Source organism: Apus apus, chromosome 1, assembly GCF_020740795.1.
Source record: "Apus apus isolate bApuApu2 chromosome 1, bApuApu2.pri.cur, whole genome shotgun sequence".
NCBI classification, from domain to species: domain Eukaryota; kingdom Metazoa; phylum Chordata; class Aves; order Apodiformes; family Apodidae; genus Apus; species Apus apus.
Genome location: NC_067282.1, coordinates 142,839,521 through 142,866,470, shown reverse-complemented (window position 1 = coordinate 142,866,470; position 26,950 = coordinate 142,839,521). Strand labels below are relative to the sequence as shown.

Below are 26,950 nucleotides of genomic sequence, written 5' to 3'. Positions count from 1 at the left end.
ATAACAATGGCTTTAGGAAGGGCTCATGTTCTTTATTTAGAACAGCCTCTCGATGTTTTCTTAAGTTACATCTTGAAAAGTGCTTTGCCATTCCTTCTCTAAAACTCAGTAAGCAAGATAGAGGTTGTCATTTAGCTTTATTTAGACAAAAGTCCTCAAACAGATGGAGAGAACTTGGTGGTCTGTGTTTTTGGGCTTATGCTGGAAGGTGTTTTTCTATCTCTATTTCAAATAATAGCTTTTTATTAATATTTATGGATGTGACAGTTGCATATGTGTGTCACAGCCTGAAGTCCTAATTCAGTGTTGTTTAGTAGTTACCTGGGCAAAATATGAAGCATTTTCTTTTCAATAAAAGTTAAGGACCCAATGGTTTATGTAAGAGATCTTGTAAACAGAAAGGAGCAAGGAATAAGCCTTTTGCTTGATGTCTAATTATATGACTGGGCCTTGCCCACTGGGGATTGATGGGTATCTGGAACAATTCCTCTTCTGTCTGCAGACGTGCCTAAGGGGAGAGGGATATAAGCTAAGTCAAAATGGTTGAATGTTTCCTTTAATTTGCTTTAGTAAAACAGAAATATTAGGAGAAAAAAATTCTTGTATTTAATTTTCATTTTAGGGTTATAAGTGCTTTTTTTTTTTTTTAATAAGGAATTGTTAATAGTAATAATTTGGCCTGAAAAATTTAATAGCACAACTATTTATTATATTTTAAATTTCAATTTTGTTGTTGTTTTATTATCCTTAAGAGCGGAAAACATTTTCAGGAGGGCTAGGGTATAAAATACCTATCTTGGGAGCAGTGGGCAGGATAAAACTCTATAGGCCACAGTTTTCCAAAGAGGCATCACAACAAATAGCTGGATCAGTGAAAGACTTAAATCACTTTGGGTTTTTCTTTCTTCAGAATGTAGATGTAATTACGTTTACTGTGTATCTGCTCATGCTGCTTAGAACGCCACAGACAGCCAAATTGTTTGAAAATCCAGAATGACTGTGTGCAGCCAGTTGTTCTGAGCAGTAAGCAATTTGTCTATACTTAAACTTGAGCACTAGCTCTTCATCTTTGTTGCCCTTCCCCATGCAGAAGTTGGAGAGGCAGTGGGTCTCTTGGGTCATCCAGGAGCTTTCTGCCCTACTGATGTACCAGCAGTGCTGGTCACCTTGTGGGATTGGACCTTTCTCACCAGAGCAATTTCTGTGTTTTCCTCATCTTTCACTGCTATCCTGATAGCAGTGGCTCCTGGCTGGGCTGATGTATTGTGGCTGGACAACTTAAGCTGTTTTCACAATCTTGTATGAACCAACAAATCACCCAAAACATTGCTACATGCCCTATTTCCAATTTGCTGAAAGCAGCAGGCAATTCATTGGTACCTGCACCATTTTCATGGCAACTCATTTGTGGTAGGGATTGCAGAGTGCACAGTTACCAGCACAGGCAATCACAGGTTGCTGTCATTTTTTTCAGCAGCTCCTCACTATATCAAGAGTTGCAATGCTAATTGTCAGTACTAGAAGATGAGAATGCTCCTATATACAGGATGGCATTTGCTTCAGCATCTATCTCAGAATCTCCAAGAAAGCCAGCATGGAGAAAAAAGCGTGCTTGTTTTCTTCAGGAACTGAACACATCATGTGAAAGCTTTCCCTGAGCCATACTAAAGCAGGAACAAGAATTTTTGCCTTTGCACAGAGCATGTTTTTTTTGTTCTTTGTGCTGATGCATTAATTTCAATTAGTGTAACTTTTATTATATTAACATTATTAACTTCTATAATTTGGAAAAAGAACCTGGTAGGTAGTGGGATAATCTGTACTTTTTATGAACTTGAGTATCCTTGAGCAGAAGTCTCCTTTGCTTACAAGGCAGCCACTTAAGGAGGAGACTTCCTGGTGTTTTGCTTTCCTGGGAGCATGTTATGCTCTCCACATTATCTTCATTTTCTTAAAGGCCAGTTGTGTAATGGGGTGGTGGTGGATTTTCAGTTTGCTTTGCCACACCTGTCTTTTAACTTTATTTGAATCTGTAAGTTCACCAGAAGCTGCATTCCTTTTAACCTGTATAGAATTCCTTCAGTATTGGATCGGATCCCTTAAGGAATCACCTGATTTGCAGAATTAAGTTCTCTTTACAATTTGAGTCAAACTGTGACCCTAGAGAAGTCAGCAGTGAAAGGCCCCTTAACTCATGGCTTGGATTGGTGTAGACTTCACTGGGTAAAAAACTGACTGCCTGGCTGAGCTCAGAGAGTTCTGGTGAATGGAGTTAAATCCAGCTGGTGGCTGGTCACAAGTGGTGTTCCCCAGGGCTCAGGATTGGGTCCAGTTCTCTTGAATATCTTTATCAATGATCTGGATGAGGGGACTAAGTGCTTACTCAGTAAGTTTGCAGGTGACACCAAACTGGGTGGGAGTGTTGATCTGCCTGAGGGTAGGAAGGCTCTGCAGAGGGATCTGGACAGGCTTGATCCATGGGCCAAGGCCAATTGTATGAGGTTCAACAAGGCCAAGTGCTGGGTCCTGCACTTGGATCATAACAACTCCAGGCAACTTTACAGGCTTGGGAAAAAGTGGCTGGAAATCTGCCCAGAGGAAAAGGACATGGGGGTTTTGATTGACAGATGGTGGATATGAGCCAGCAGTGTGCCCAGGTGGCCAAGAAGGCCAAAAGCATCCTGGCTGTATCACGAATAGTGTGGCCAGCAAGAGTAGGGAAGTGACGGTCACCCTGTACTCTGCACTGGTGAGGCTGCAGGCTGCACTTCAAAGAATGTGTTCAGTCTTGGGCCCCTCACTACAAGAAGGACATTTTGGTGCTGGAGGGTGTCCAAAGAAGGGAGATGAAGTGGGTGAAGGCTCTAGAGCACAAGTCTTACGAGGAGTGGCTGAGGGAACTGGGGTTGTTTAGTCTGGAGAAAAGGAGGCTGAGGAGAGACCTTATTGCTCTCTGCAATTACCTGAAAGGAAGTTGTAGTAAGGTGAGTGTCGATCTCTTCTCCCAAGTAACAAGTGACAGGACAGGAGGAAATGGCCTCAAGTTGTGCCAGGGGAGCTTTAGATTGGAAGAATTTTTTCACTGAAAGGGTTGTCAGGCACTGGAAGAGGATGCTCAGGGAAGTGGTGGAGTCACTGCCTGGAGGTGTTTAAAAGACGTGTAGATGTGGTGCTTAGGGACATGGTTTAGTGGTGGACTTGGCAGTGCTAGGTTAGTGGTTGGACTTCATGATCTTAAAGGTATTTTCCAACCAAAATAATTCCATGAATCTGTGGAGCCAGTTTATATGCTTCCCAATCTCAAGTCAGCAACATAATTAAGCTTTTTGCCAGCTTTCAAGTTAAATCCACAATTCATTTAGGATTCAGATATGGAATCCAAGTTACACGTGTTCCGTTTACTTAAAAACCCCATTATTTCAATGCCTTACTCTATTGCCAGTGTTCTTGCAAAGGCCATGGAGCAGCTGAAGTTCAGAAGAGCAAACCAGATTATATTCCATGTAATTCAGCTGTGGACCTGAGTACACTGAGAAGGAACTAGGATGGCATTACATGATGGTAGTGGACCCCAACCCCAGCCCTTTCTAACTTGAGGGTTGCCTGTCCATGCTCCAGGGTGTTGATTTGAGCAGCCATCTGCAAAATAGCTCATGGCTGGACAAAAGGATTTGGGACCTGGGCTGAGTCAAGTGGCACCAGTTCTGCATCCCCGACTGTTAAATAGGGATAATAACTCCACTCTGCCCTTGGAAAGGAGGCAGAGAGAGTTCTCATTAGTTAATGAAAATTAACTGCTTGTAGAAAGCCTAAACACTGCAAGCAGCTACCTTTCAGATGCGTATCCAATCTTAAACTACTAGCTTTTGAAGGCTTGCCCACCCCTATTAAACACTTTAAGGAGGAATCAAAACAGCCATCCTCCTCTGTTAATGCAGGCAAGAAAAGCTGAGATGCTGGTGCCAGGTATTTTGGCAAAAGGCAGTAAAGACATAGGAATAAAAGCTGAAATGATTCTGCAAAGCTGAAAAAGATTAGCTCATGGCGCGCTTGGTCTAGACTGCAGCCTTGCGTTATTTTAACTAAATTTAAAACATGCTTTTGAGAAACATGTTGCATTTTGGCCCTGTACAATCAATTCAGGAAACAGCTAAACTTGTGTGGAATATGAGCATTAATGGCTATGCTGGAATGATTTTTGTTTTCTTTGTGATATATTAGGTTAATGGAAAACCTTCAAATGCATTTATTGTGCTCCTGAAGATAATACAGATATGTAAGGATATTGCTTTTAAAAAATAGTAATAAATTAAGTTGATGTAATCTTGTGGGCTACTTGGTCATGTTGATTAAAAGAGGAATTCTTATTTACAAGGGAATATGGTACCCTTAAGAAGATGCCTTGTGAAATTTAATAAAAAATAGTTTCTTACATGTAGGTTTTGGAGACTTGCAATGGAATGAATGGGAAATTATGTCCCTACTATATAACTCCAGAAGTTAGTACAGTATTTTAGTTAAAAATGTAGCATACAGACCCTTCCTTGATAAAGTATATAAGATTTAGGGAAATTTCTGTGGAATCCCCATGGAATGATACAGGATCTTTCATTTATAAGACATTTTCTTTCCATAATGCATATACTAATCAAAAGCTTGAAAAGTTTCTGTATTACCTGTAAATATTTCAGATAGGAATCAGTTGGAAGTGAAATCTTGGACTGAAACACTCTAATGAAGTGAATTTTTTAATCATGTGACTTACTGGAAAGAAGCGAAGGGAAATGTGTCCAAATGTTAAATGGCCATTCAAAGGTTAGCAAAATTAGACATTTCTAGTCCATATTTTCTGTCTAACAAGGAAAATAAGAGTTCCTGCATTTTCTGCAATCACATTGTGTTCTGTCTAGAAGACCACATTGCTGGTGGAGGTAAATAATTTTGATGACTTAGCTGATTGTGTCTAAGTATCTTTAATATAGGCCTGCACAGCTTTTAATTTAGAGACAAGGACAAAGTCTAACACTAACTCATGTGGTACCTTTCCAAACAAGATGTATTCTGCCAGTGTTTATGGTTCTATATATCTTTTTATTACAACTTGCAGAGCTTATTCCAGTAAAAGACCCCTTAATTATGGTGAAAATTGGACACTTTATTCAGCCAACTCAGGAATAAGTTAAGTATGCTGCCAGTTACTTGGTTGTCACACTGATATTTCTGAGCTGTTAGGCTTGTTTTTTTCCAATGGGATTTATTTTGGATGTTAAATATTATACCTTGATGGTGGTCCTGAAGTCTTTCAAAACCTCTAATAACCAAGGGAAAAAAAAAATAAAATTACTTCCATGTCATCATTACTAGGAGACAAACAGTGTTTTTTCCCTTTGTCCCCAAAACTCTATACCAGTGAAGAAGCAGGGATGCATAGTGAATGCTGTGTGCGTGTGACAAAGGCACACACCATATCCTCTTTGCCTTTGGACATTTAGTCCAAAAAACATGGCTGTTCCAACAAGGTTTTCTCTGGTAGTTCCTACTGGTTGAGAAAGTTTTGATACATTTTACCATAGAAAACATGACATTTAAGTTAACCCAAAACTTTTTGCCAAGGTGTGCTGACTACAGCGAAACTTTAGATAAAAAGGTTGAAAACTAAAGACTTCTCCAACCCAAGATGAGGTACAGTCAAAAGGACATGGACAAAAAATGGACAGATGGATGTGGCCCAGAATTGCTGCTTTGTTGGAACTTCAAGGTTCATCTTCCCCAAACCAGCATTTTTCCAGCATTGTTAGTGCTGGATGTACACCCAGCTGGAGAGATCCGTGGTGGTGGTTTGATCTAACCTGATTTAGACCCATGCTTGCACGCCTGTCAAATTAGCCAGCTTGTAGGTTGCTGAATTTAGGCTAGCCTTGGACCAGCTGCAAGAGGAAATCTTGATCCAGCAGGAAGCTTGGCAGTACAAAGTAAACTTCTTAAAAATCCTGGAATACATTTAGATCAGTGGAACGTGGTTTTTCCAGATCAATAATTGGGCTTTGATGGCTGGAGGACTTTGAGGACCCCAAACTCAGAGCCCTACAAGTGCACTTACTGCACCCTCAGCTCTCAGCCTGACCTGGCACAGCTGTTTGAATGCAGGTGACCCAGGTTGCAGGGAGAGCCCTGACTTCTGGGTTCCTGGTTGTTCTGGATGACCTGAGTGCAAGCTAACACGTACATGAATACACTTTTTTTCCAGATGAAGACATTTTTTAAAATGTCCAGATTTTATCCTGTCCAAAACCAGGTCCAGCCTTGGAAATCTTGACATTTTTCATAAAACTGCATTTTTGCTACCCTGCCAGCACTGCTCATCGCTGGAGCTTCATGCCTGAAAGTGCGTTTTGGGACAGAAGAGCCACTCTGGCCACGCTTATTTTTGCCAGCCCTGCCTTCCACATCTGACTGCTGCTCAGTGAGGCAGGAGCAGCCCACGCCAGATACCAAGCACCCTTTTTGCAATCAATTACTCGCCATGAGAGGCCTGTGAGTTTAACTGAAGTGCTTTTTTAAAAACCCCTGCAGCAGCAGCCTGGCCTGCAAGCTGCATTTCAGCTGAGTTTGGCTCTTTTTCTGGGTGTGTTTCCTCAGCTCAGGCTGCAGAGCTGGAGCAGCTTGGACTGGGAGCATGAAAAGCGTGTTGTGCCAGGTAACATATGTGTGGGACTGTGGCTAGGAGGCTTGTGGGGAACTGTAAAACCGAGAGAATCAACTGTTTGTGTTCAGCATTTGGACTTGGCTGCAGACACTGTCTTTCTCAAGGCTGTGCTTCCTGCCTCTCTGAAGGGCAGCAGCAGAGTTTGCACTTAAAGTCATGCACACACGGGTTAAACTTGCTTCACAGCAGCTTGAAAGTGAAGGTTACTTTTTATGGAGGGAAAGGGAGTAATTTTAAAGAAGTGCTGGAAGTCAAGAAGGAGGTTTGCAGCCCAGAAAGAGCCTCCGGTGTGAAGTGTCAAAGCCAAGTGCATTTTCTGGTTTCAGTATAGTTTTGAGATAATCCCTTTTGTGGTATTAGCAGCCTCTGAACAGGGCAGTATTTCTTCCACGCTTTGACAGGCTGCTTACAGGCAACTCTTTTCCTAACTGATATGTATGTATGCATCTGCATTCTTATCTAGGCTGAGCTCTGAAATCTGGAGTAACTGCTTTGATTAAATCAGTGGATTTACTCCGAGTTTACATGCATGTAGTTGACATTAAATCAGTTTTAATAAAAACAAATCAGTTTTAATAAAAACAACCACAACTACTTCACAAGATTTGACATCTCCAAAATAACCATTAAAAAGTGTAAGGAAGGCATCTTTTCTGCATAGTTTCTCCCACCCTTTTTCACTCCTGACCTTACAGCCCTACCTGGCTGAGTTAGAGAAGGCTGGGGCTGCAGCACTGGTGCCTGGGCAGGTTCCCTTTTGTGTGGTGCCTCCAAACTGCAGCGTTCAGCCTGCTCTGCTCACACACTCCTTTGTGGAGTGGAAACCTGGGCTGGGCAAAGTCACAACTCGGGAAATACAGTAAGATGCATGACTAGAACATGCCTTGGTTTTCAGGAGTTTTCTGCAGCAGTAGGTCTGCAGTCAGTTTCTGGAGGAGGTAGGATTTGTTTCCAATGCAGGCAGATTGCTGTAGCAGAATGTCCTGATAAGCGTGGGCTGTGGCACCAAGCACCCATGTCTTTGATTAGGTGCCCTTGCCAAGAACCAACTGCAGCAAAAGCCCTTCCTGACTTTGACTAAAAAGTGAGAAACCTGATCCATAGAGGGAGGGAGAACCCGTGTGTAAGCATCGTCAGTAACAGCCTCATCTTGGGAAAGCAGCCAGGATGGCCAAAGAAAAAGTTGAATTTGTGACCCAATTGCCCAAGAAGTGTTTGCTCATATGAAGTATCTGCTGGTTTGGCTCTTGTTTTGATCAGGCAATACACATAGGCAACAGTGTTTGTGTGCCACCTCATTCCTATCTGCTTGTGCCTCCTCTCACTTCACTTCCTTACAGGTAGGACAATATTAACGAACCATGGAAATTAAAGACAACAATCTGTAATTGCACAGCTCCCTGCATGCGATCTGCTAGAACCACATGGCAATGTCACAAAGGGTTGGCCTGCCAGGAGAAGCCCTGCTGTAATTCAGGATATACCTAAGGTACCACTTCAGGAGTGCAGGAGTCCAATATGTGAAGAATCATGAAACTGTTCATCTGTTGGCTCTTTTGCAGAGCTCACCTGCAGCATTGTTGAGTTTCTGAAGCCACAGGTTCTCCCATGACAAGTGTGCTCATTGGGAAGCCATGGAAAACCTGTTGCCATGTTAACCTGTTGGGCTGTTCTTCAAGACTGTTGAGTCTAGTGTGATACAAGTGTGTTGTATGGTAGGAGGGATTATGCATTTTTGGGACTAGGAAACAACAGTAACATAATTTGCTTTTTTGACAGATGCTTAATACATTGGTGTGGACACTTCTGTTTAGAGCAGACCGTAGAATCTGGAGGCAAATCTGGATTTGGCCAGATTTCACCATAATTATTTGACCTTAAGGTAGAAATGTAAAGAGAGATGCAAAATTTACTAAGAATAATAGCTTTGGGGACGTTGCAGGGAGTTGTTTTGCAAACAACTTGTGGCATGAAATCACAAATGCACATGCTTTCCTGGCAGCAAAAGACACATGAGTTCTTGCTGTGCTTCCGGGAGTCCTTGGCCTGCAAAAGACCTGCAGCCAGGAACGTAGTATCTGCCCTCAGCCAGGGAATGGGCTTGAAATGACCACGTCATAAAAAACATGGAAACATGGAAAAAATGTGGCTCCATCTGACCTCTGCACCAAAAGGTCCCTGACAAGATAATGCAGGTGTGTTTTCCCCACCCTTTTCTTGATGGCCTGTGGCAGGAAATTGTCTGAATTTTTAAACCAAGCTTAGCAGATTCTGAAAATAGAAGTATTCACCTACTTCATGATTTCTGATTGCTTTCCTTCTCCGTTTTTTTGGTTCCCACGCACTTTGTAGTGCAAGTACCTTGACTGTAGGCTAGTGAGGCTGTAATTGTGGCATGACTACAGCTCAGTCCTAATGCTCTCAGAGTTGTCTCCATCTTATTAAACTGTAAATCATACTTCAACTATACCCTCTTCAACATCACTGCTTTAACTTTACCCTTTGTGGTTTGGGCTTCTGGTACATTAACTACACAATCCCCTTCCAGCAGCCATTTGGGAACCAGTTCTCCTCTACATTTGTACTTACAGCTGAATCCTGTAGTCTTGCTGCCTTGCTGAGTGTGGAGGTAGAGCTGCCTTTGGGTTACTTATCACTCAGGGAGTCTTGTGGCTTTTCAGCAAGATACTTCAGTTTCCAATGTGTGCTCTGCTGTGTTGTGGGTAGAGCCCTGGCCTGCAGCTTCATTACCTTTTTTACCAGTCCCCTGTCAGCAGAGCAGATCACTTCATTGCCATGTTTCAGGTTCCTGCTCTGTAAGAGGAAAATTGCAGCAGACCTCCCTTACAAAGTACTTTGGGAGCCCTGGATGGCAAGTGCCACATGGAGCTGGGCACTGCTACATACCTGTACTGTGTCATTGTAGGAACAGCAGGGATGTGAGCTGCAGTCCAAGATGAGCCCTTACTCCTTTGTAGCACCCAGTATCTCTCTGCAACTGTTGGGGACAATGCACTGCAGATGTTTGAGAATAACCCCTGGAAGAAGCATCTTTGCAGTGGCTGTGTAAGCTGTAATGTGATGCTGGCCATGCCGTGGACAAGCAGACAGAGTCCTTGGAACTCCCAACAGCTGGAGCAGGGTTTGACATAAATACCAAGTTTGCAAGTTTTCTTTTCTGGATGCGTTCACGAGTCTGTTAGAAAAGACCTGTTCTTGAAAATGTGAAGGTGTAGGTGAAATGCTTTGAAAATGGCCTTGTGCTAAAGCAATTAAATAATGTTTATGTCAGATAATTAATTCCAAGGGAAGGATGAAATTGCTGAAAGGCAAAATAACAGAGTGAAAACTGTCTGCAGGTTTTTGAGGTATTTCTTATTGGAAAGGAAAGGCTTATTACTGAGATTTGCTTTTCAGAGGTTTTAAAGTAGGGTCCAATAGCTATAAAGGCTGGATTGTTTGGCACTAGCATGTTGGTTTGTAGCTCTAAATGTCTGCTTGCCGTTAGTGTAGGTGCAATAATATGTGCAAAATAATTCATGGAAAAAAACCCAACAATACAAGTGCCATAAGAAACGTTTTGCAGAAAAACGCAAGCATAGTTAGGTGAAAAAAATATATAATTATGCCCACTTCTGAAAAATGGGAGAGCTCTGAGACAACAGTGAAGTTCTGAATGATTGCCAGATCAGATTTTGTCTCTGGATTTGCCCTTTATGTCTATACCCCTCTTGGCATCCTGTGCAGCACCTGTGCTGTGCCAGAGACAGCACCACTTTTTTCATTGGTAAAAGAATTACTATCCCTCTCCATCCTTGGAAAGCCCAGGCAATAGCAATGTGTCCAGCTCTCCAAGAGGGCAGAGAAACTGTGCGGAGAAGCACACTCACAGCTCCTCAAAGATGAGGTGTTTTCCTTTCTCTGGTTTCCAGACTGACTTTCACCATATTGTGTGCTTGCTTGCAAGATCACCTCTGTGACAGAGGAATTGTGTTCTTACCTTTTCTTACCTCAGAGCAGTCTCACCGGGAAGTTTCTTGGACATCTTGGTACAGACTGTGGATCTCCAACTGGAGCATAGGCAGGTGCAATGAGCTGCCTGCCTCCAGCTTGCCTGGGTTCAAGTGTGGGATTCAGCTGGGGTTCAAGGCGTGCCAGTGCCTGAGGAGGGCTGCTCTTTTGTCTCTATGTATTGGTGGTCTCCAAGTGTTATTCCAGATCCTTCTGCTCCTTTTTTCTTCAGGAGGAGCTGCCTGGACTAAGATAGCTTTTAAGTCTAAAACTGAAGCAGGTGCTAAGTAACTCTATTAAGGAGTTACAGATAAGATAATAAAAGTCCTTGAGCAATAGGAATTGAAATTCCTTTTTAAAAATAAGTAGAATTAGCAGTTTACTAAGTAACAGGAATGGAAAGCGCTCCATTTCCAATTCAGAGTAGCGCCATTGGAAGAATTAACGCTCGGATTAAGGTAAATAATTACTGAATTGATTTTAAGTTACACAGGAATAAGAGTGCAGTACGAAATGCTGTTCTTTTCACAGAAAATGCCTCAGTAGCTATGCACAGAGAGCTGTGAAAGTGCCGGGAGGCTGGGTGCTGGAGAGGACAGTGTGTGGTTCCATGGAGGGCAACGAGGATGCTCTGCTAGTGCATCTGGGCTGTTCTGGACTAGATGGGACAGGCTGGCCCTGATGTAGATGTACAAGAGCTGGGCAGGGTCTCCTGCCTTTTGACGTGGCCTCTGCCACCTGCTGTGGCACTGGCTACAGCACTCTCTCTCCCACCTCAGCCTCACAATTTATAAACTAGAATTAACAGCAGCCACCACTGGGGTTGTTTAGAGACCTCCCTGTGTTAAAATGCTTTTTGCTTCCACACTGCTCCAGTAGTGCTCAGTATTACTGTTATTACGTGATGCTTCCTTAGCTTGCTTTTCAGAAAAGCAGCTGCCTTCCGCAGGCTGGTGTAAGCTACCATTATGCTGGGTGGTATTATGTATGTTGCTGTACTTCTGTCATTTAGATTAATTTGGAAATTGTGTAGTGACTTGAAGAAAACTGCTTTTGAATTGGAGTTTGTTAGCCTGGAAAATAGAATTAGTCCAAAAAACCCTGTAATTGTGTAATAAATGCAATACTGAATGGTCTTGCATATAAACCAGAGCACTGGAATATAACTTTTGGTACCTTTTTTTTTTTTTTTTTTCTTTTCCAGTATGGGGTACTGCATCCTTTTTGTCCATGGTCTGAAAAAGCTGTCTACATGGTTAAATAAGTGGAGAATTACTGTTCTGACCCTCTTTGCTTTACTGTTACTGCTCTTCTCCTGGAAGACGGTGAAACAGAACGAAATCTGGTTGTCACGAGAATCCCTTTTCAGGTATGAGTGACCGCAGGAGAACACTTGCCTTTTTGTATCATGTAAAATACCTTTGTTACATGGAATAGTTTACTTTAGCACAAGTCCTGCTGTTGATGCACTGCTGTGATTAACATTTTGATTATTATAAAATAACATCTACTTTCTGTTTTCTGGCAACTGTGCAAAAACTGGTGTCAGCACTTTATATGCTTATGCACAAACTTTGGTTCTGGCAATCACATTTTTAAGACAGGCTGTTCTTAAATAACTTCAATTCTGTAGATTTACCAATAATGTAACACTTTCCTTTTTAAAGACATAGCAAAAGTTCATTGCAACACTCCAGAATGCCATAGTAACACTGTTGAATATATTGAATTTTCTTTAGCAATGTTCTTAATGACAAAAATGAAATGCCACAAAGCGCCAAACTTAATGTACCATATTTCATTTTATTTGATTACTCTTTGCCAAGCAGCTCTCTTTACAACCTTATTTCTAGAATTTTTTTTTTTTTTTTTTGCACTGAAACAGACTGTTTCATTTTGTATTTTGCTAGCAAATGTATTGCATTTGCCTCCAGCTGCTTTCAACAGTTGTCTAATTGTGAAGTAATTGCTGCAACGCAGGTGATCTGCACACAGGTTGCTTAGCTTTATTCTCTTAACTTATTGGCCAGAGCAAAGTTTAATTTACACAGCGCTAAAGGGTATGAAATTATTTTTTATGCCTACACTTTTGGTCTTCAGGAAACACTACTGAAGTTGTTGGAGCTCTGTTAGTGGGATTCCTTTTTTGAAAAAAAAAAAATAAAATCTGGAATAGGGGTTTCTTTTCTCCAACATGATTCATTGCCCGTCTCCTTGAAACACTGTTTGTTGTTCAAACAATAGTAGCCATGGTGACCAACCGGTCTGGGCTCACACAGTAATCCCCATGAAGCACACCTCCACTCCAAACCTGTCTGGCTAACAGTGGCTGCTTGGAGGAAAGCCAGACACCTTTCCAAGTTGGACAGCTCTCTTGTTGAAAGCGAGGTGGAATGATGGCAATTCCATATACCGAGTTGCAGGCATCATCTGCTCTTGCGTTGCGTACCGTTATGATCCCCGGTGTTTAAGAGCACTGAAGTCTATCTGGAGTGGATGACAGGAGGGCATCTCCTCCTGTTTAAGAGCACTCTTGGCATCATATGGGGTGCCAGGGTTCTGGCACAGCAGAGAAGGATAAGGTTATGTCTGCTCTAGTTGGATACAAATGGACTTCTGTCCAGGCACCTCTGTTCAAAGCAGGTAGCAGCCTACAAGCCAGATCAAATTCAGAAACTGCCACTGCTTCAAAGCAACACTGAGCTGGAGCTAATACACCTTGGCTCAATGTAAGGATTTGGTGTTGCCCAGGGTAGTACACAGGGCTCAATGGCTTGGGTCAAGATGGCTCACCCTTCAGCTTGAGTCTTTTGGGAGCAAATTGGAGAGTTCTGCCCTCAGCTTCTGAGGAGAAGGCAAGAACATAGGTGTGCTCCTGCTGGGTCACCTTATGTCATGTCCCTTCCCCTGAGAGCAATCAGCAGCAGATGCCTAGAAAAGCAACGTGAGAACAGGGCCAGCAACGGTGATGCTTCTCTGCAGTCCTTTACCAGATTGCAGTAATCTGCAGTTTAAAGACTTCCTGAGTCAGGAGTTACATGCCTTTTTTACTTTTAACAGCCACTGATGGACTTCTCTTCCCTTAATGTCTCTGACTGCTTTTTCAAATCTATTTATAGTTCTGGCTTCTGCAGCATCCTGTGCACTGGGCTCTGTTGTTACATTACACAGTGTACACACTAAGATTTCCCTTCTGTGCGCTGTGAGCCTTCTGCCTGATCATCTTGTTTGCTGTCCCCTGGTTTTGCTGTGCTCAATGAGCAGTGAGTAACCATCAGTTTGTCACTTGTCCTCTGCCTTCCAAGCCTCTACCCCTGTTCCCTCACATGAGGTTGTCATCTTTTTCACACTGAAGTTTGCTATTTTGACCTCTCCTCATACGGAAGCTGTTTCAGCATTTCTGATTCTGCTTGTCAGTCTTTGGTGGGTGCTTTCAAACTCTAATCTGTCCTTTTGAAAAGGAGACCAGAATCACCTTCCAAGACGTTATTTGCAGCACAGTTACTTAGGACTTGTTTCTGGTTTTTGTTCTTTTCTCCTACTAATTCCTGATCTACCACTTGCCTTTTGTGACCTTTCCTAAGCAGTGGGAGATATTTTCACAGCACTGTCCACATGAACTCCAAGATACCTATTGTGAGTGGAAGCACCTAATTTAGAGATATCAATCTGCATGCAGATCTATGCAGATTTAGAGTGTGTGTGTACACACCCTCTGATATTTGTGCCTCTACCAGAATTGCATTTTGTTTGCCATCTTCTTGCCTAGCCTTCAATACTGTGAGATCCTTCTGCAACAATCTGTAGTTAGCTTTAATTCCTGCAGCAGGCTTCTCATCAGTGACATCAGCAAACGTGACACCTCCCTATTTGCTCCCTTTTCAAGATCTGTTGTGAGCAAGTGAAGCAGCCCAGATGCCACTGCATGTCTCTTGGGAATCCTGCTTGCAGTCTTCTCCAGTTGTAAAAACTGTTCATGTATTCGAGCTCTTTGCTTGCTGCCTTTAACTAGGTATTGATTCAGGAAAGGACCTTCCCTCTTAAACTTTGATGCCTTTAAGAAATTGGAAGTCTTTAGTGAGGGATTTTGTCAAAAGCCTTTTTGAACATTTAAGTGCACTGCATTGATGTATGCTAATCTGACTGGGCTATGTTTGGATTTTTCATAAAAGCTTTCCTCAGTTTCAGTACCACATACCTGTTGAGTCTATCAGAGAACAACAGATCTGCCCAACTAATTTATTTCTGCAAAATACAAGGCTGGTTCTTCTCTGTTGGGTTGTAGTTATGCAGCAGTTAGCTAGAACTAGTCTTTGTTATGGTTTTCCCCACATTACCTGGAGTGGAAATCAGACTTGCAGGTCTGTTGACCCCCAGATCCCTCCCCTGAAGCCAAGTGACATCGTGTTCATCACCTCCCATTTCTCTAGTGCCAGCATTATTGAAATGACAGGCTGCATTCTGCAGCTAATAGCAGCTTCACATTTTATTACCTTTGGATGCATACTACCAGGCCAAATGGATTTACATCTGTTCTTGGTGTTGATTTGTTTTAAAGCCTCCTTTACTGTCACTACTACTTGAGACAGTGCTTTGGACTTGCCCCTGTAAAGAAAGGCTCTCATGTGGCAGCCTCCTTCAGTTCCCCCTGTAGTGAGCACTGGTGCAGATAATCCATTTAGCTTTTATGCTGTGGTCTTTTCTTCTTCAAGCACTACTTTCAGACCTCCATCATCTTATTTGCCTTAGGGGATCTTTGGCAGGTTTCCTATATCTGATGTATTCCATTATTAGCTTTGATGGTTTCAGCAAGTTTTTCCTGAATTCTCTTTTGGTCTGCCTAATTATGGTTTGTGTTTAACTTGATTAAGTTGATGCGCTGTTCCTTTTTACTTATGTAGTTGTGACACTTTTTTCAATAGTGTTTTTCATTTCTTATAGCAATCTTTCCTATGCTATTTAACCATCTTGGCTTTTTTGTTGTTCTTTTAAGATCTTCTTTGATAGGTGTTACATGTGTCTCATGAGTCTGTAATACAGTAGGACTCTTCTTGTTGATGAGAAGAAAATGCAAAACGGTAGTATAGCAAGAATATAATATCATCCCAGGAGAGAGAGATCTCTTCTTTGGGGTAGAAGGAGGAGGCTGTATATAGGCTGATGAGGAGAGGAGGAAGAAGTGGATGGAGGCATGTGCAACAGCAATAAATCAGAAAGGACAGAGCAGGAAGAGATAAGGAACAGTAAAGAAGTATGAGGGAAAATAATAAGGAAACAGAGCAAATCTATGGATGTGGGAAAGGAGACATAAATCAACCTACTTGGTAGTCTCTGTGTGTTGATTTATTATTTTTAAGAAGTATGTGCTGAGAGAATCTTTGCTCTCACTCCTAGTTCTTCATTCTTCTTTCTCCAGTTGCTGCTTTAATTAATTACTTCTTTTTCCCCCTTCTTTTTTTTCCCTTCACCTCTACTTCCCATTACTCCCATCGCTTAGAAGTGTTTCTTCAGACTCAGTCTGTCTCGATGCCCTTAGCTGAGACCTGTTCTGTTACAGATGATTTTTCTACAGTGGTCCAGGAGACATTTGTGTACTCAGCATGTTATCAGTTTTGTGCTTGTACCCCATTTTGTCCTGTTCTCCAGGCTCACTCCACTTTGACATTGTGCAGCAGCACAGTTACCATCTTTGGAACATCCTGCCAGTCTGCAGCCCAGGGGCCAAGTTTTCTGGATGCAGAAATCCTGCTGTGTCCTGGCTGGAAGGGGTAGTATGGGGGAGGATGCTGCTGTCTGAGGGAGTGATGCATTGATACATAGGTGCACAAGCATATGTGCTGGGACTAAATGAGAAGCAAATGAACCACAAGTGGCCAAATATAGAGATCTAGATGTCTGAGGCATATTATTCCAACAGATCTCTTGAATCTCCAGGCAGTTTGTTTTACTGTGTTGGCAGGTGGGCAGGAAGGGATTATTTGTTAAATATTTAAAGAACTATCCTATAGAGCGAATGCACGGGCCGGGGCATGAGGCTCCAACCGTGGTCAATGTTGATATCTGAAGCCAGAGAGAAGGAGGTGAGGGCTGTGGGCTAACCTCTGCATCCGCTGTACTACTGAGTGTTGCAAGGTTTGTCAAGCTGCCATGTTTCCTGTTGCTCCTGGAAAGCATCTGCATGCACTGCCCACGTTTGTGACAGTGCCTGGGAATGCAGTTGTAACCAGCAGAGAAACTGTATGAAACTAGCACTTTCTTTGTCAGCAGTTTTCCCTCCCAAGCCAGGTCTGCTGACTTCAGTCATTTGCACAAGCCAACCCAGCCCCAAATGTGGCATTTACTGCTGGGTGCTTTTGTTAATTCTGAAAGCTAGCTTAGCTGAGGAGAGCAAGTCCTATTGCATTTCGTGCATCTTCTACAGAATAGCTTAATAGGGCCCAGCATTGATATCTGTGAAAATCAATACAAGGGTGGGAGGCCAAGGAAAGCGGCTGTTTGTGTCATCCAGAGAATACTTTGCTGTAGAGAGCCTTTATTGATGATAATGATCCTCAAAGCAGAGGAGACCCCATCAGTCTCCCTGGGCTCCTGCTGAGGCAGGAGTGGCCTCATTTCCTTGTAAACTGAGCACTTTTCATATGGAAATCACAGAAAATCAATGAAGCCTCTGCCCTGCACCCAGTCACTTTGCAGAACCGAACATGCACTTAGGAAAACAACAGAGGGGAGCACAGGAGACCTTCCCAACTGAAGTGGCATTTGGGTAATGCTGGCATTTGTGGTTGGGAAGTACCAGTGGTAATTTATTTCTCTGATTTATGGCTAATAGGCTTTTGCATTTCCATGGAGAGAAAGTGTTTGCCTATTGTAAAAGGGTACACGTACAACATAAAAGGGTTTGCCTATTGTTTATTTTCCATTTATGTCACTTACTGCTGTTGTAGAAGTCAAGAGGGAAGGAAATCCTCTGGAGAAGTGACGTCGATTCTCGGTGGGCTAGTTTCGGGCCGGAGCCAGATTGGTGCTATAGGTTTTCAGAAGGGCATGTGTGTGCTGAGCCAGGGAAGAGAGAAACAGGAGAGTTTGGAAAAGCACGTTGGAAAATTAGATTGAAATTGTGAGAGACTGGGGGTTTGCGGGAAGCCGAAATGGAAAAACATTGTGTTCTCCTTTGTTATTTATACTCCACCCTTTTCCTGCTTGACTTTCGTTGTGGACATTATTGTTTCCCTTGTCAACGAGCAAGCAGCATTCTTGGCTGGTCAAGAATCAATTAGCAGAAGCATTTGCCTAAACTCTCCTAAAAAAATCCCCTCTGGGTCCAGTCCTGGGTTTGCTACTACCTCCCACAGCACAGAGACTTCAGGAAGCCTCAGTCATCACTACGTGCATTTGGAAAATGAAACACCCCCCCCCACCCGTGCAAGGAGAATAAATAGGTCAGGGAGTGCGAGCAGTGTGATGCAGAAGAGAGCATCATAAGAACCTGAGCCAATTCCTGCCCTTCTCATGTCACCCCCCACCCAAAGCATGCAGATGAAAGGAGTTTTATTAGTGACGTTTTAATAAATGGGGCCAGCAGGATTAATAATAAATTTTACTTAAAGGGAAACAGTCCAGAATTAAAAATATTTAAACATATGCATCTTCTTGTTAAGACTGTATCCCATTATAGCTGAGGTATGTGTGCATATGTAGTGTGCTCCTCACCGTTAACTCAGTGTGCTCTGTTTCAGCGGGGGCTGCAGCACAGCCAGCAACCATTGCACAAAGCTCTGAAAGAGCAGCAGTTATGAGTGCCTGTCCGTGTCTCTGCCTGTAACGCTGGCACTGATGTAATGAAACGCTTACTGTATAAGAATTAATATTCCGGTAATGCCCAGAGGTTGTAAGTGTGTAGTTAATAGCTCCCAAGGCCAATGGAAATTAACACAGTTATAGCAGTCACACATTACTTGCTGCTGGTGCAGTATATCTTTGTGAAAACTAATATAGAAAATCATTCTCTTAAGAATAGCATCAATTAACTGATTTAATTCAGGGATTAGTCACAAAATGTCTTATTCCTGTAGTGCTCCCAGTAAGTAATTTGGAAAATACCTGATGATTAGGAAGCCAAGTGCAAGGTGTATTTTTAATGTCTGTAGGCAAACTGTGGCTGTGTTGTGCTGAACTCTGTAAGGCAGCCGTGGGTGAAGCTCTAACAAGTAGGCATGAGTGCCACTTTTGATGCCACTGGCTGCAGATAACCAAAAAGATACCTTATTTGCCACTATAATTCTCTAGCACCGATTTACATTGAAATCCCCAACAAAGGGTTTCCACAGCTGTGGGTGTGTTCTCCCCGTGGGAGAGGATGCGCACCCCATGGGAAAGGGTGTGCAACCCATAAGTAGGAGTTTTGCATGGCCCTGACTCATTGTGATCAGCTGCCATGCCCACCAACATTAAACAGGTGAGACAGAGAAGGCGAAGCAGCAAGACTTTGAAAATTCCTAATCCCTGCTTTTCCTACTTGAGGTGGGAGGGTCAGAAATAATGGAGAAAAGGCAGCAGCTGGCAGGGATCTGCTTGTGAGCAAGAAACAGCACTTTGCTTGTACATGAACAGATTCATCCATCCTTACTTCCCATTACCTTAGAGAGCCCATGTTTATGGGCTCTGTAAACGGAGTACTGACTTCTCTGGATTCTTGCAGGGGAAATGTTTCCATGGTGTACGTGCTCCTGTGATTTCTTTCTCTCTTTAACCTTGAAATGGCATTTCCTCTAGCTGTGCAAGGTGTACCTTGCTTTCTGTGCTCTCAATTAAGTAAATAAGCATACGCTTGCTCTTCTCCTTTCCTCTTTGTGCCCTCATTATTAATTCCAAATGTTGAGTCCACACTACGTGGCGGGGGAGATGAAGGGGAGGGATGGGGTGGCTGTGCAGCCCTGTGCTCACAGTCATATGTTATAACATGAGAATATACAACTTGCCAGCTAAGGGTGAGAGCCCCATTAGCCCTCCCCTCTGGGCCATACTCTGCTCAGCGTTAAGTGGTGCATACGTGCTGCTGGGTACCCAGAGTATGCTGTGCATCCTCTCTAGTGGCTGATGGGTATGGAAAAGGTACCTTCTTTCTGGTACCTCAAGCCGACAGATTTAAATCAAGATTTTCATAAAACACTTCATGACACTCAAGTTTAAGCAGGGAGCCTGTTATGGCTGTATTATGGAAGGTACTACATACTTTCCCCTCTAAATATTAGCCTTTTTAGGATCTTTCAATTCCATACCTTAACACTGGACACTTTCAAGACTCAGTTTGACAAGGTGCTGGGCCGTCTCATCTAAACCATTTTCTTACCCACAAAGGATAAGATGATCCTTGAAGTCCCTTCCAACCTGGCATTCCATGATTCTACGAATAATTCAGAGTTTGAAATGCGACAGCATCTGGCCACAGAGTGTGTTGCAGTGTTGGTGTTAGAGGTGCTCACAGTGACAGTGGCCAGCATGAGATAAATCACTGCCATACATGTATGTCTGCCTGGGACATGTGGTGTGCTAGTATGTGGGGCAAGCTTGGGGTTGCAACATGAATGAGTTGTGTTGGCATAAGTGCACAGGAGGTGACAAGGAGCTCAAAATCCAAGCAAACTTCTCAAAAAAAGGGAGGCAGACCCTGGGGAAGGTGAGGTAACCTGGCTGCTAACACAGTCCTGCTTCTGTTCGTCTTCGCAGCTCGGGAGTGAAGACCCTGCCCCACAACGCCAAGGTGCACTACAACTACGCCAATTTTCTGAAGGACCAGGGCCGTAATGCCGAGGCCATCTACCACTACAAAACTGCTCTCAAGTAAGTCCCTGGAGGTTCTGGTGGGGCTCTGGCTGTGCAGTGCAGCCCGCCATTAGCCAAGCCTTTCCCTGCTGGGCATGGAGCGTGTTGCCTGCTCTTCATCCCCAGCTCCTGGGAGCAGCTCAGCTTTTGGAGGCTGGGAAAGTTCCCTGGCTCGATGTTTGCATGTCATTAAATGAGGTAGCCTGGCTTCCCTCCAGCTCCACGTGTGTGTTATGTGTGTGTGCACTTCAGTATATGAGATAGAAATGTTACCATAGCTACACATTGAGCAATGCGGTGTCATTTACTTGGCTGAATGTGTGCTGGTAAGCAGGAGGTAGTTGTCATAAATGCATTTTCAGGTTCCTGGGCCATTTATCTTAGTAAATTGTTAATGGTGCATGCCTGGAAAATGCCAGTGCTGTAGCCATCTGAAGTGCAGTAATAATAATAGTACTTACTACTTGTATTGAGGCTTCTGTCCACAGAGCTTTGCATGAACACTAAGCTAATTGATCCTGAAAATGCTCCTGTGCAGTAACAGGATAAATATAATTACTGTGGTTCTGTAGAGGGGGATGCTGAAGCAGGAGGGTGAATTGCCTTGCCCGTAGATGCGTGGTAAATCTGGGCCCAGGGTTGGGCTGTAATATGGGACATCTCCTGTGGTATCCCTGAAGGACCCTTCTGACTGTGTGTGAATGGGGTCACTCCCTGCAAGCAGCATCCCCCTGCTCGCTGCTCCTGCCAGTGCTTAGTGCAGCTCTGCCAGGGCCTCAGCCTCTCCCCGCTGCCTGGGCAGTGCTCAGTGCAGCAAGCAGGTCTCTCCAGTTCTCCAAACTTCTCCCTTCTGGTCCTGGGGGCTTGGCAAGCCCCTCAGGGGAATGAGGGCAGGAAAAAGCAAGGGGGAGGTGGTGGTGGTAAAGGAAGACAAATGTGGAGGGTGCAGATAATATCTTTGGAAATAAGAGCATATGTGGGAAGGACAGACAAGGTGCAGAGGAGTGGCTCTGATGGAAAAGGGCAGAGCTCAGCTCCATAGGACACATTGGGAAGTGCAAGAAGTGTTCTTTCCTGACACATGGTGTGGCAGGAAACTCCAGAAATTACATATAAGTTTTGTCTCCTGGCCAGCTGACAGGGTTATACCAATGGCCCACCAAGGGCTCCTAACCAACCCAGGTTAAGCTGGGAGGACAAGAGTTCATTGTCACTGAGAAGGGCCTAAACCTGGTTGAAGGTGATTTTTAGCTTTTTTTAGCAGCATCTTGTTCTGTTTTACCATGCTGGGCATTTAGGAAGTCATTTAGAAAAACCTTCATCCTATTTTTTAATGTTTCCAGGAATGGAAAATCTAGCAAAACCATCACTGAAGGTTAATTACCTTGGCTATTGACAATGTTCTCCCTTATTTTTAGTCTGACTTTTTTAACGTCAGCTTCCAGTTATTGGATTTGTTTACAGCTTTGAATGCCATGCTGAAGATCCCATTACCAAAAGTCTGTTTTCTATAGAGCAATCGACTCCTCCCTTAACCTGCTGCTGGATGCAAACTACTGATGTAGCTTCTGCTATTTTCAGTGTTACGTGAGTTTTTGCAGTCCTCCAGTCATTCCTGTAGCTAGTCTCTGAACTTTCTTCAACTTAGCAGAAAAGCCCATTGCAAGTTAAAAGAAGAGGAACTAACGAAAGGTATCCAAGTCCTACAGTGAACGTGCTAGTGCAAACAGTAACATAACTGCTCCTACAGACATTGCCCATGCTTGTGTAAATGGGATTTCCTGACGAGATTTTGCTCTTCTCTAACTCAGCAGCACCCATTTATTATTATTATAATGCTGGCTTCTGCTCTGCAGTATTTCAATTATGAAAGAGTGTTTTGAGAGCTGATTGCAAACGTTTCCTTAACTTTGTTAGATAGCATGGTTTGTGCTGATGATATTGTTTACAAAGCAGCCAAAGCCATGTTGGGGCTAACTGTGCTCTTCCCTAGGTGCTCAGTGTTTCAGTGGCACTGGTGCTAGTGCTCCGTTTGCTTCAGTGATTTCAGGATCAATTGGCACTTTTCTTATTTTTACCCCTCTTCCCACCCTTGTCACAGGGAAATTACTTGGGCCCTGTGTAGTAAGCAATCAGACAGTGTGGGTAGGAAGTGTAGTGTGTTCTCCTGTTGAGGATTACATTCCATGTTTTCCCCTCAGACATACCCCTTCTGAAATGCCTGGGGTTGTGTGTGGGCCTTGCAGCCTGCTTTAGGTGCCTATGCATGATAAGCTGTGCTGAAGCAGTGGACTTCCTGTCAGAATACAGGAGATCAAAATATCATATCTGCCTAACAAGCAGATCAAGAAGGAAATTAATAAGGAACTGGAGTCACAGTAAGGAAGTAAGGGCACAGACTGCTACTGCCACCACCCAGGAGCTCCTGGGAGGTAGGAAAAGGAGAGACCATCACCTCATACCTGCTCAGTCTGTGGCAGTTGGGCAATGATGGCTCATCCAGCAATCCAGCTGAGTTATAAAGCTTGTGCCAAATTGCAGTGTAGGTCTACTTGATCTGTGAATGAGTTTTAACTGTTTGCTAAACAAAAGTGATCCAGTCAGTCCACAGTGGGCTGCTTGAGCTGCTTGCAATTACCATACCACCAGCATAAGGATTCATTGCCATGTGCTGCTTCTCCTGCCAGAAGCGTTGGTTGCCATGTAGCTGTTTAAGGAAGCAGCAGCTCCTGTCAAGTAGGCAGGTGATATTGTAGCTATAGCTGTGGGAAAGGATATCGAAGTGCACGCAGATTATGTAATGAAATAATAGCACTTGAGCTGAAATCTTGGGAAAGCTGATCCCTGGTGCTTCAATTGCTTCCTCTCATTCCTGCTGTCTAAGGCAGGCAGGATCCTCTGCTGGCCCATGTTATTGGAGCTCTGTTACCTTCAGGGCAGGTAAACGGTGGAGAGGAGGAACATGTTTCCTCTGACAGCAAAACTACAGGGCAGGTTTTCAAGGCAAACTCAGCAACTGATCCCATCAGCTGCCTGCTGATGACATTGCAGGTAGTCTTGTCAAAAAAATCGTTCCTCACCCCAGCCCAAGGACCAGTGACACAACACCCTGACTTAGACTTGGGTAATTAATGCAACCTAGTCATGGTGTCCAAGAGCTGGGAAAATGAAAACTGAAATGAGATGCAAAAATGGAGAGTGACATTTGCATTGGAGAGCGGGAGAATGAAAAGAAGTTCTGTGTGCATAAGAAAAGCTCCTCCTGTATGCTGGGTTCTTCAAAAGGGAATGAAAGCAGAGCCCTTTGGAGATGCAAGCTGGTTTACCCCTAAAGCAGACCTGATGAGCAGCTGGTGTTCTGCAGTCGCAGCAGTGGGTTATAAACCTTTCAGTTTACCTTCAGTAAAACAAGAAAAACACACTGCTGGAATAGACTGCTTCGCTGGCTTGCCTGACATATGGTAGTGACCCCAGAAGAGGCTTGTTTAGTTTTTTTCCCCGCAAAAAAGTAAAGACCAGAAATAGTCTGTCTGAGATGTCTGTTCACCATGGCTATTCTGAAAGCTGGCCTTAATATTCTTGCTGCTGATTCTGCTACCAATGTATGGCTGTTGCTAGGAATTTTGGAGACCTCCTGCTGCCGGAGATCAAACAGTTCTGGTCTTATCTGAAATAAAATTTGTTTTGCCCCTCTCGAGTTCATGAGTGCGAATGTGAGGTTATGAAGCCTCACACAAATAAGAAGAACAGCTCCCATGTGCTAATAAAGACATGTTTGCTGTTGTTGATAGTTACCAAACTTTTGTCCTGTTTATTCACATCCTTGTTTGTTTGATGTTGCTGTTGAGACCATTTTGTCTGTCCTCCAGAAAGCACATGAGCTGACATGCAAAGAGAGAAAAACAGCAGATCCTTAAAACCCAGCTGATGAACAGTCATTATGTCTTTAATAACCCTTTTTAACAATGGACAGGGAAAGGAACCTTTCACCTTCCGTGTTACAATTGCACTCATGCAAAATATTAATTCCCAAAGCATCTCTGCCTTGCCCTCACTCTCTCCGTGTTTGTTGCCGGGGCTGTGCTTCCTATGGGTGGCAGATGAATGTGAGCAACAGGAGGTGAGGCTGAAGGAGGTTACTGGGTTTCTTGCTGGAGCTGGGTGAATAAATGTGCTAAGACTAATTCTGTGCTATTCGAGCAATCTTTCCGTGTCCAGGCAAAAAAGCCAACATCTAAAATTTCATGTTTGCACTTTAGGGCAGAAAAACATATAGATCTGTTCTTCACTAAAAAACATCAGCGGAGTAGTGTGTTTAAATTAATAGAAGGGGAGAGTTATCTTTGTGTAAGGACAAACACTGTGAACATTAAATTATACAAAATGGTTGAATTGGAACAGAATTATTTCTTCATAACTGATTTTTGCTGGATGAAGGTCACAAGAATGAACTGGAATTGGGAGACTAAAGAAGGAAAAGTGCTGGGAAGAAAGAAATACAGAGAGTAAGGCCATGACAGAGAGGGAGGCTCAAGTTGGCCTTGCAAGCATCAGGTACCCTGGGGCAACCCAGAGCTGCCCTCTGGGGTGCTGCCCTTTCCCAAGGTATGCAGAGGCAAGTGTGTGAACTGACTCTTAGTATCAGTGGGATATCTGATAGTAGAGCTGTCCACTGTATATGTGTCCATCAACAGGTCCATAGCCAGAAGTCCTCTTGGACTTGCCCTGCCAAACGCTGCTGGCTGAAGAGAGTGGGAAGGGGAGCAGCCTGCCATCCAGAAACTTCCATTCTCCCTTGTGCTGTCCACCAGAGAAGGGAGCTTCTGGGCAGCAAGCTGGAACCCTTGGGCTGGCTTTCTTTGAGGCTCAGGGAGCTGCTCTGGTGCTCAGCTTTGTGAGAAAGAGAAGAGTGGGCCAGGAGGCAGATGAACCAGTATGAAAACACTAGATGCTGCAACATGTGCAGTGTGGCTCTTGCAGTTTGCAAATAATACAGCTTAGGGCATTGCTCACAGCCTGGAAACCGGGCATACCAGTTTGTGGCATCAAGTGTCATGAGATCATGCTTATATATACTTGGTACTCAAATGGAGGCTAGATGGGGAAGGGAGAGGAAGCCCTATGGGTACTGTATCCATATCCCTCACTGAAGAAATTACGTAACATCACTCCAATGAACAGAAAAGGAGCAAGCAAGGCTGCTCATTCTTCTCACTCCAGTTCAGAAATAAAGCCCTAATGCTGTAAGGGAGACTCAGATTTCTTGCTAAGCTTTCCCACACACTTACCCACTGGGTTTTTATATATCTTAAATCAACAGTATTAGGGGTTGTTTAAATTCGTTTAAATTGCACTCTCCATGCAGTAGAAAAAATGGTGTTCATACAGCCCTTTGTGTGTGTGTGTGTGTCTTGAAAATGCCTCTCAGCGTGGACTGCAGGTGGCCTTGGATACCATCTGTGATTTATTTCTGGAAAGAATTAAAATACCAGCACCATTTGTTAGCCTGTTTTTTACAGCGAGTCAAAAATGCGCAGCGCTGCTTTGCTGTCACTGCCAGGGCTGCATTTGCTCCCGAAACTGTGAGTATCCTTCTGACACTTGTGTTACTTAGGTCAGGCCCTTGGAGCAAGCCCTCTGGCTAGGCATTTGATGAAACATCTTCATAGAGACTTCACATCATACCCTGTTTTAGTGGATGTTATGGACTTGAGGCAGATTGGGTCCAAGCTGTCAGAAGCATCTTTGTGCGATGTTCTTCTGAATCACCCTTTGACAATTGGCTTTTTGGGGTAATTGGTGCTCTCAGATATGTATGTGGTGGCTGTCCTGAAGTTAGACAAAATTGTTGAGTGATTTAATAATAATTGATGGCTGAAAAGGCTGCCTGATAATTTGAATCAGGTACTTAATGGCCTTTACAACACAGTGCATGGATGATGGCCAGATTACTTCAGCCAGCGTAAATAATTTTTCAACCTGTTCTCTATGAAGCACCAATCTCTGCCTGTTTTGGGGTGTACTCCACCTCTGCTCACTTTTTCTGGATTTTATTGATGAAATACCGGTCAATCAAGGCACAGACATATATTTACTCAAACCCAAATTGGTGTAGGTGCAACCGTGAGCCCTGATGCAGAAGCAGTTTGTCTGCAGTGTAACTGCACCACCAGTGATGGAAACTGGATGTTCTTGCTGGGATGTGCACATGTATGTATAACTAACCCCTGGACACTGGTATTTACAGGCAGGGTCCCTTCCTAGACTATGGTGTCTGGCATGAGTGCAGGTCCTTCTGTACTGTCCTTCAGGAACTTGCTGGCGTTTCATATGTATCTCCTTGGAAAATAGCCCCCACAGCTATGAGAATCACTGCTCTACAGCCTTTCTCAGCCACTGTATCATTGTTCT

At 43.6% G+C, this 26,950-nt stretch overlaps 1 protein-coding gene across 5 annotated transcripts in view; it reads left to right on the top strand.

Annotated features, from left to right (window-relative positions):
- The window catches only part of TMTC1 (transmembrane O-mannosyltransferase targeting cadherins 1), a 151,079-nt gene that overhangs the window by 89,224 nt on the left and 34,905 nt on the right, over positions 1 to 26,950 (top strand). For 3 of the 5 annotated variants that reach the window (XM_051627903.1, XM_051627880.1, XM_051627896.1), the window contains 2 exons: positions 11,922 to 12,086; positions 20,444 to 20,557. In XM_051627903.1, coding sequence (XP_051483863.1) covers positions 11,922 to 12,086; positions 20,444 to 20,557 — 279 coding nt within the window. The remainder of the gene's footprint in view (positions 1 to 11,921; positions 12,087 to 20,443; positions 20,558 to 26,950) is intronic. The other 2 variants (XM_051627911.1, XM_051627887.1) reach the window with 1 other exon arrangement.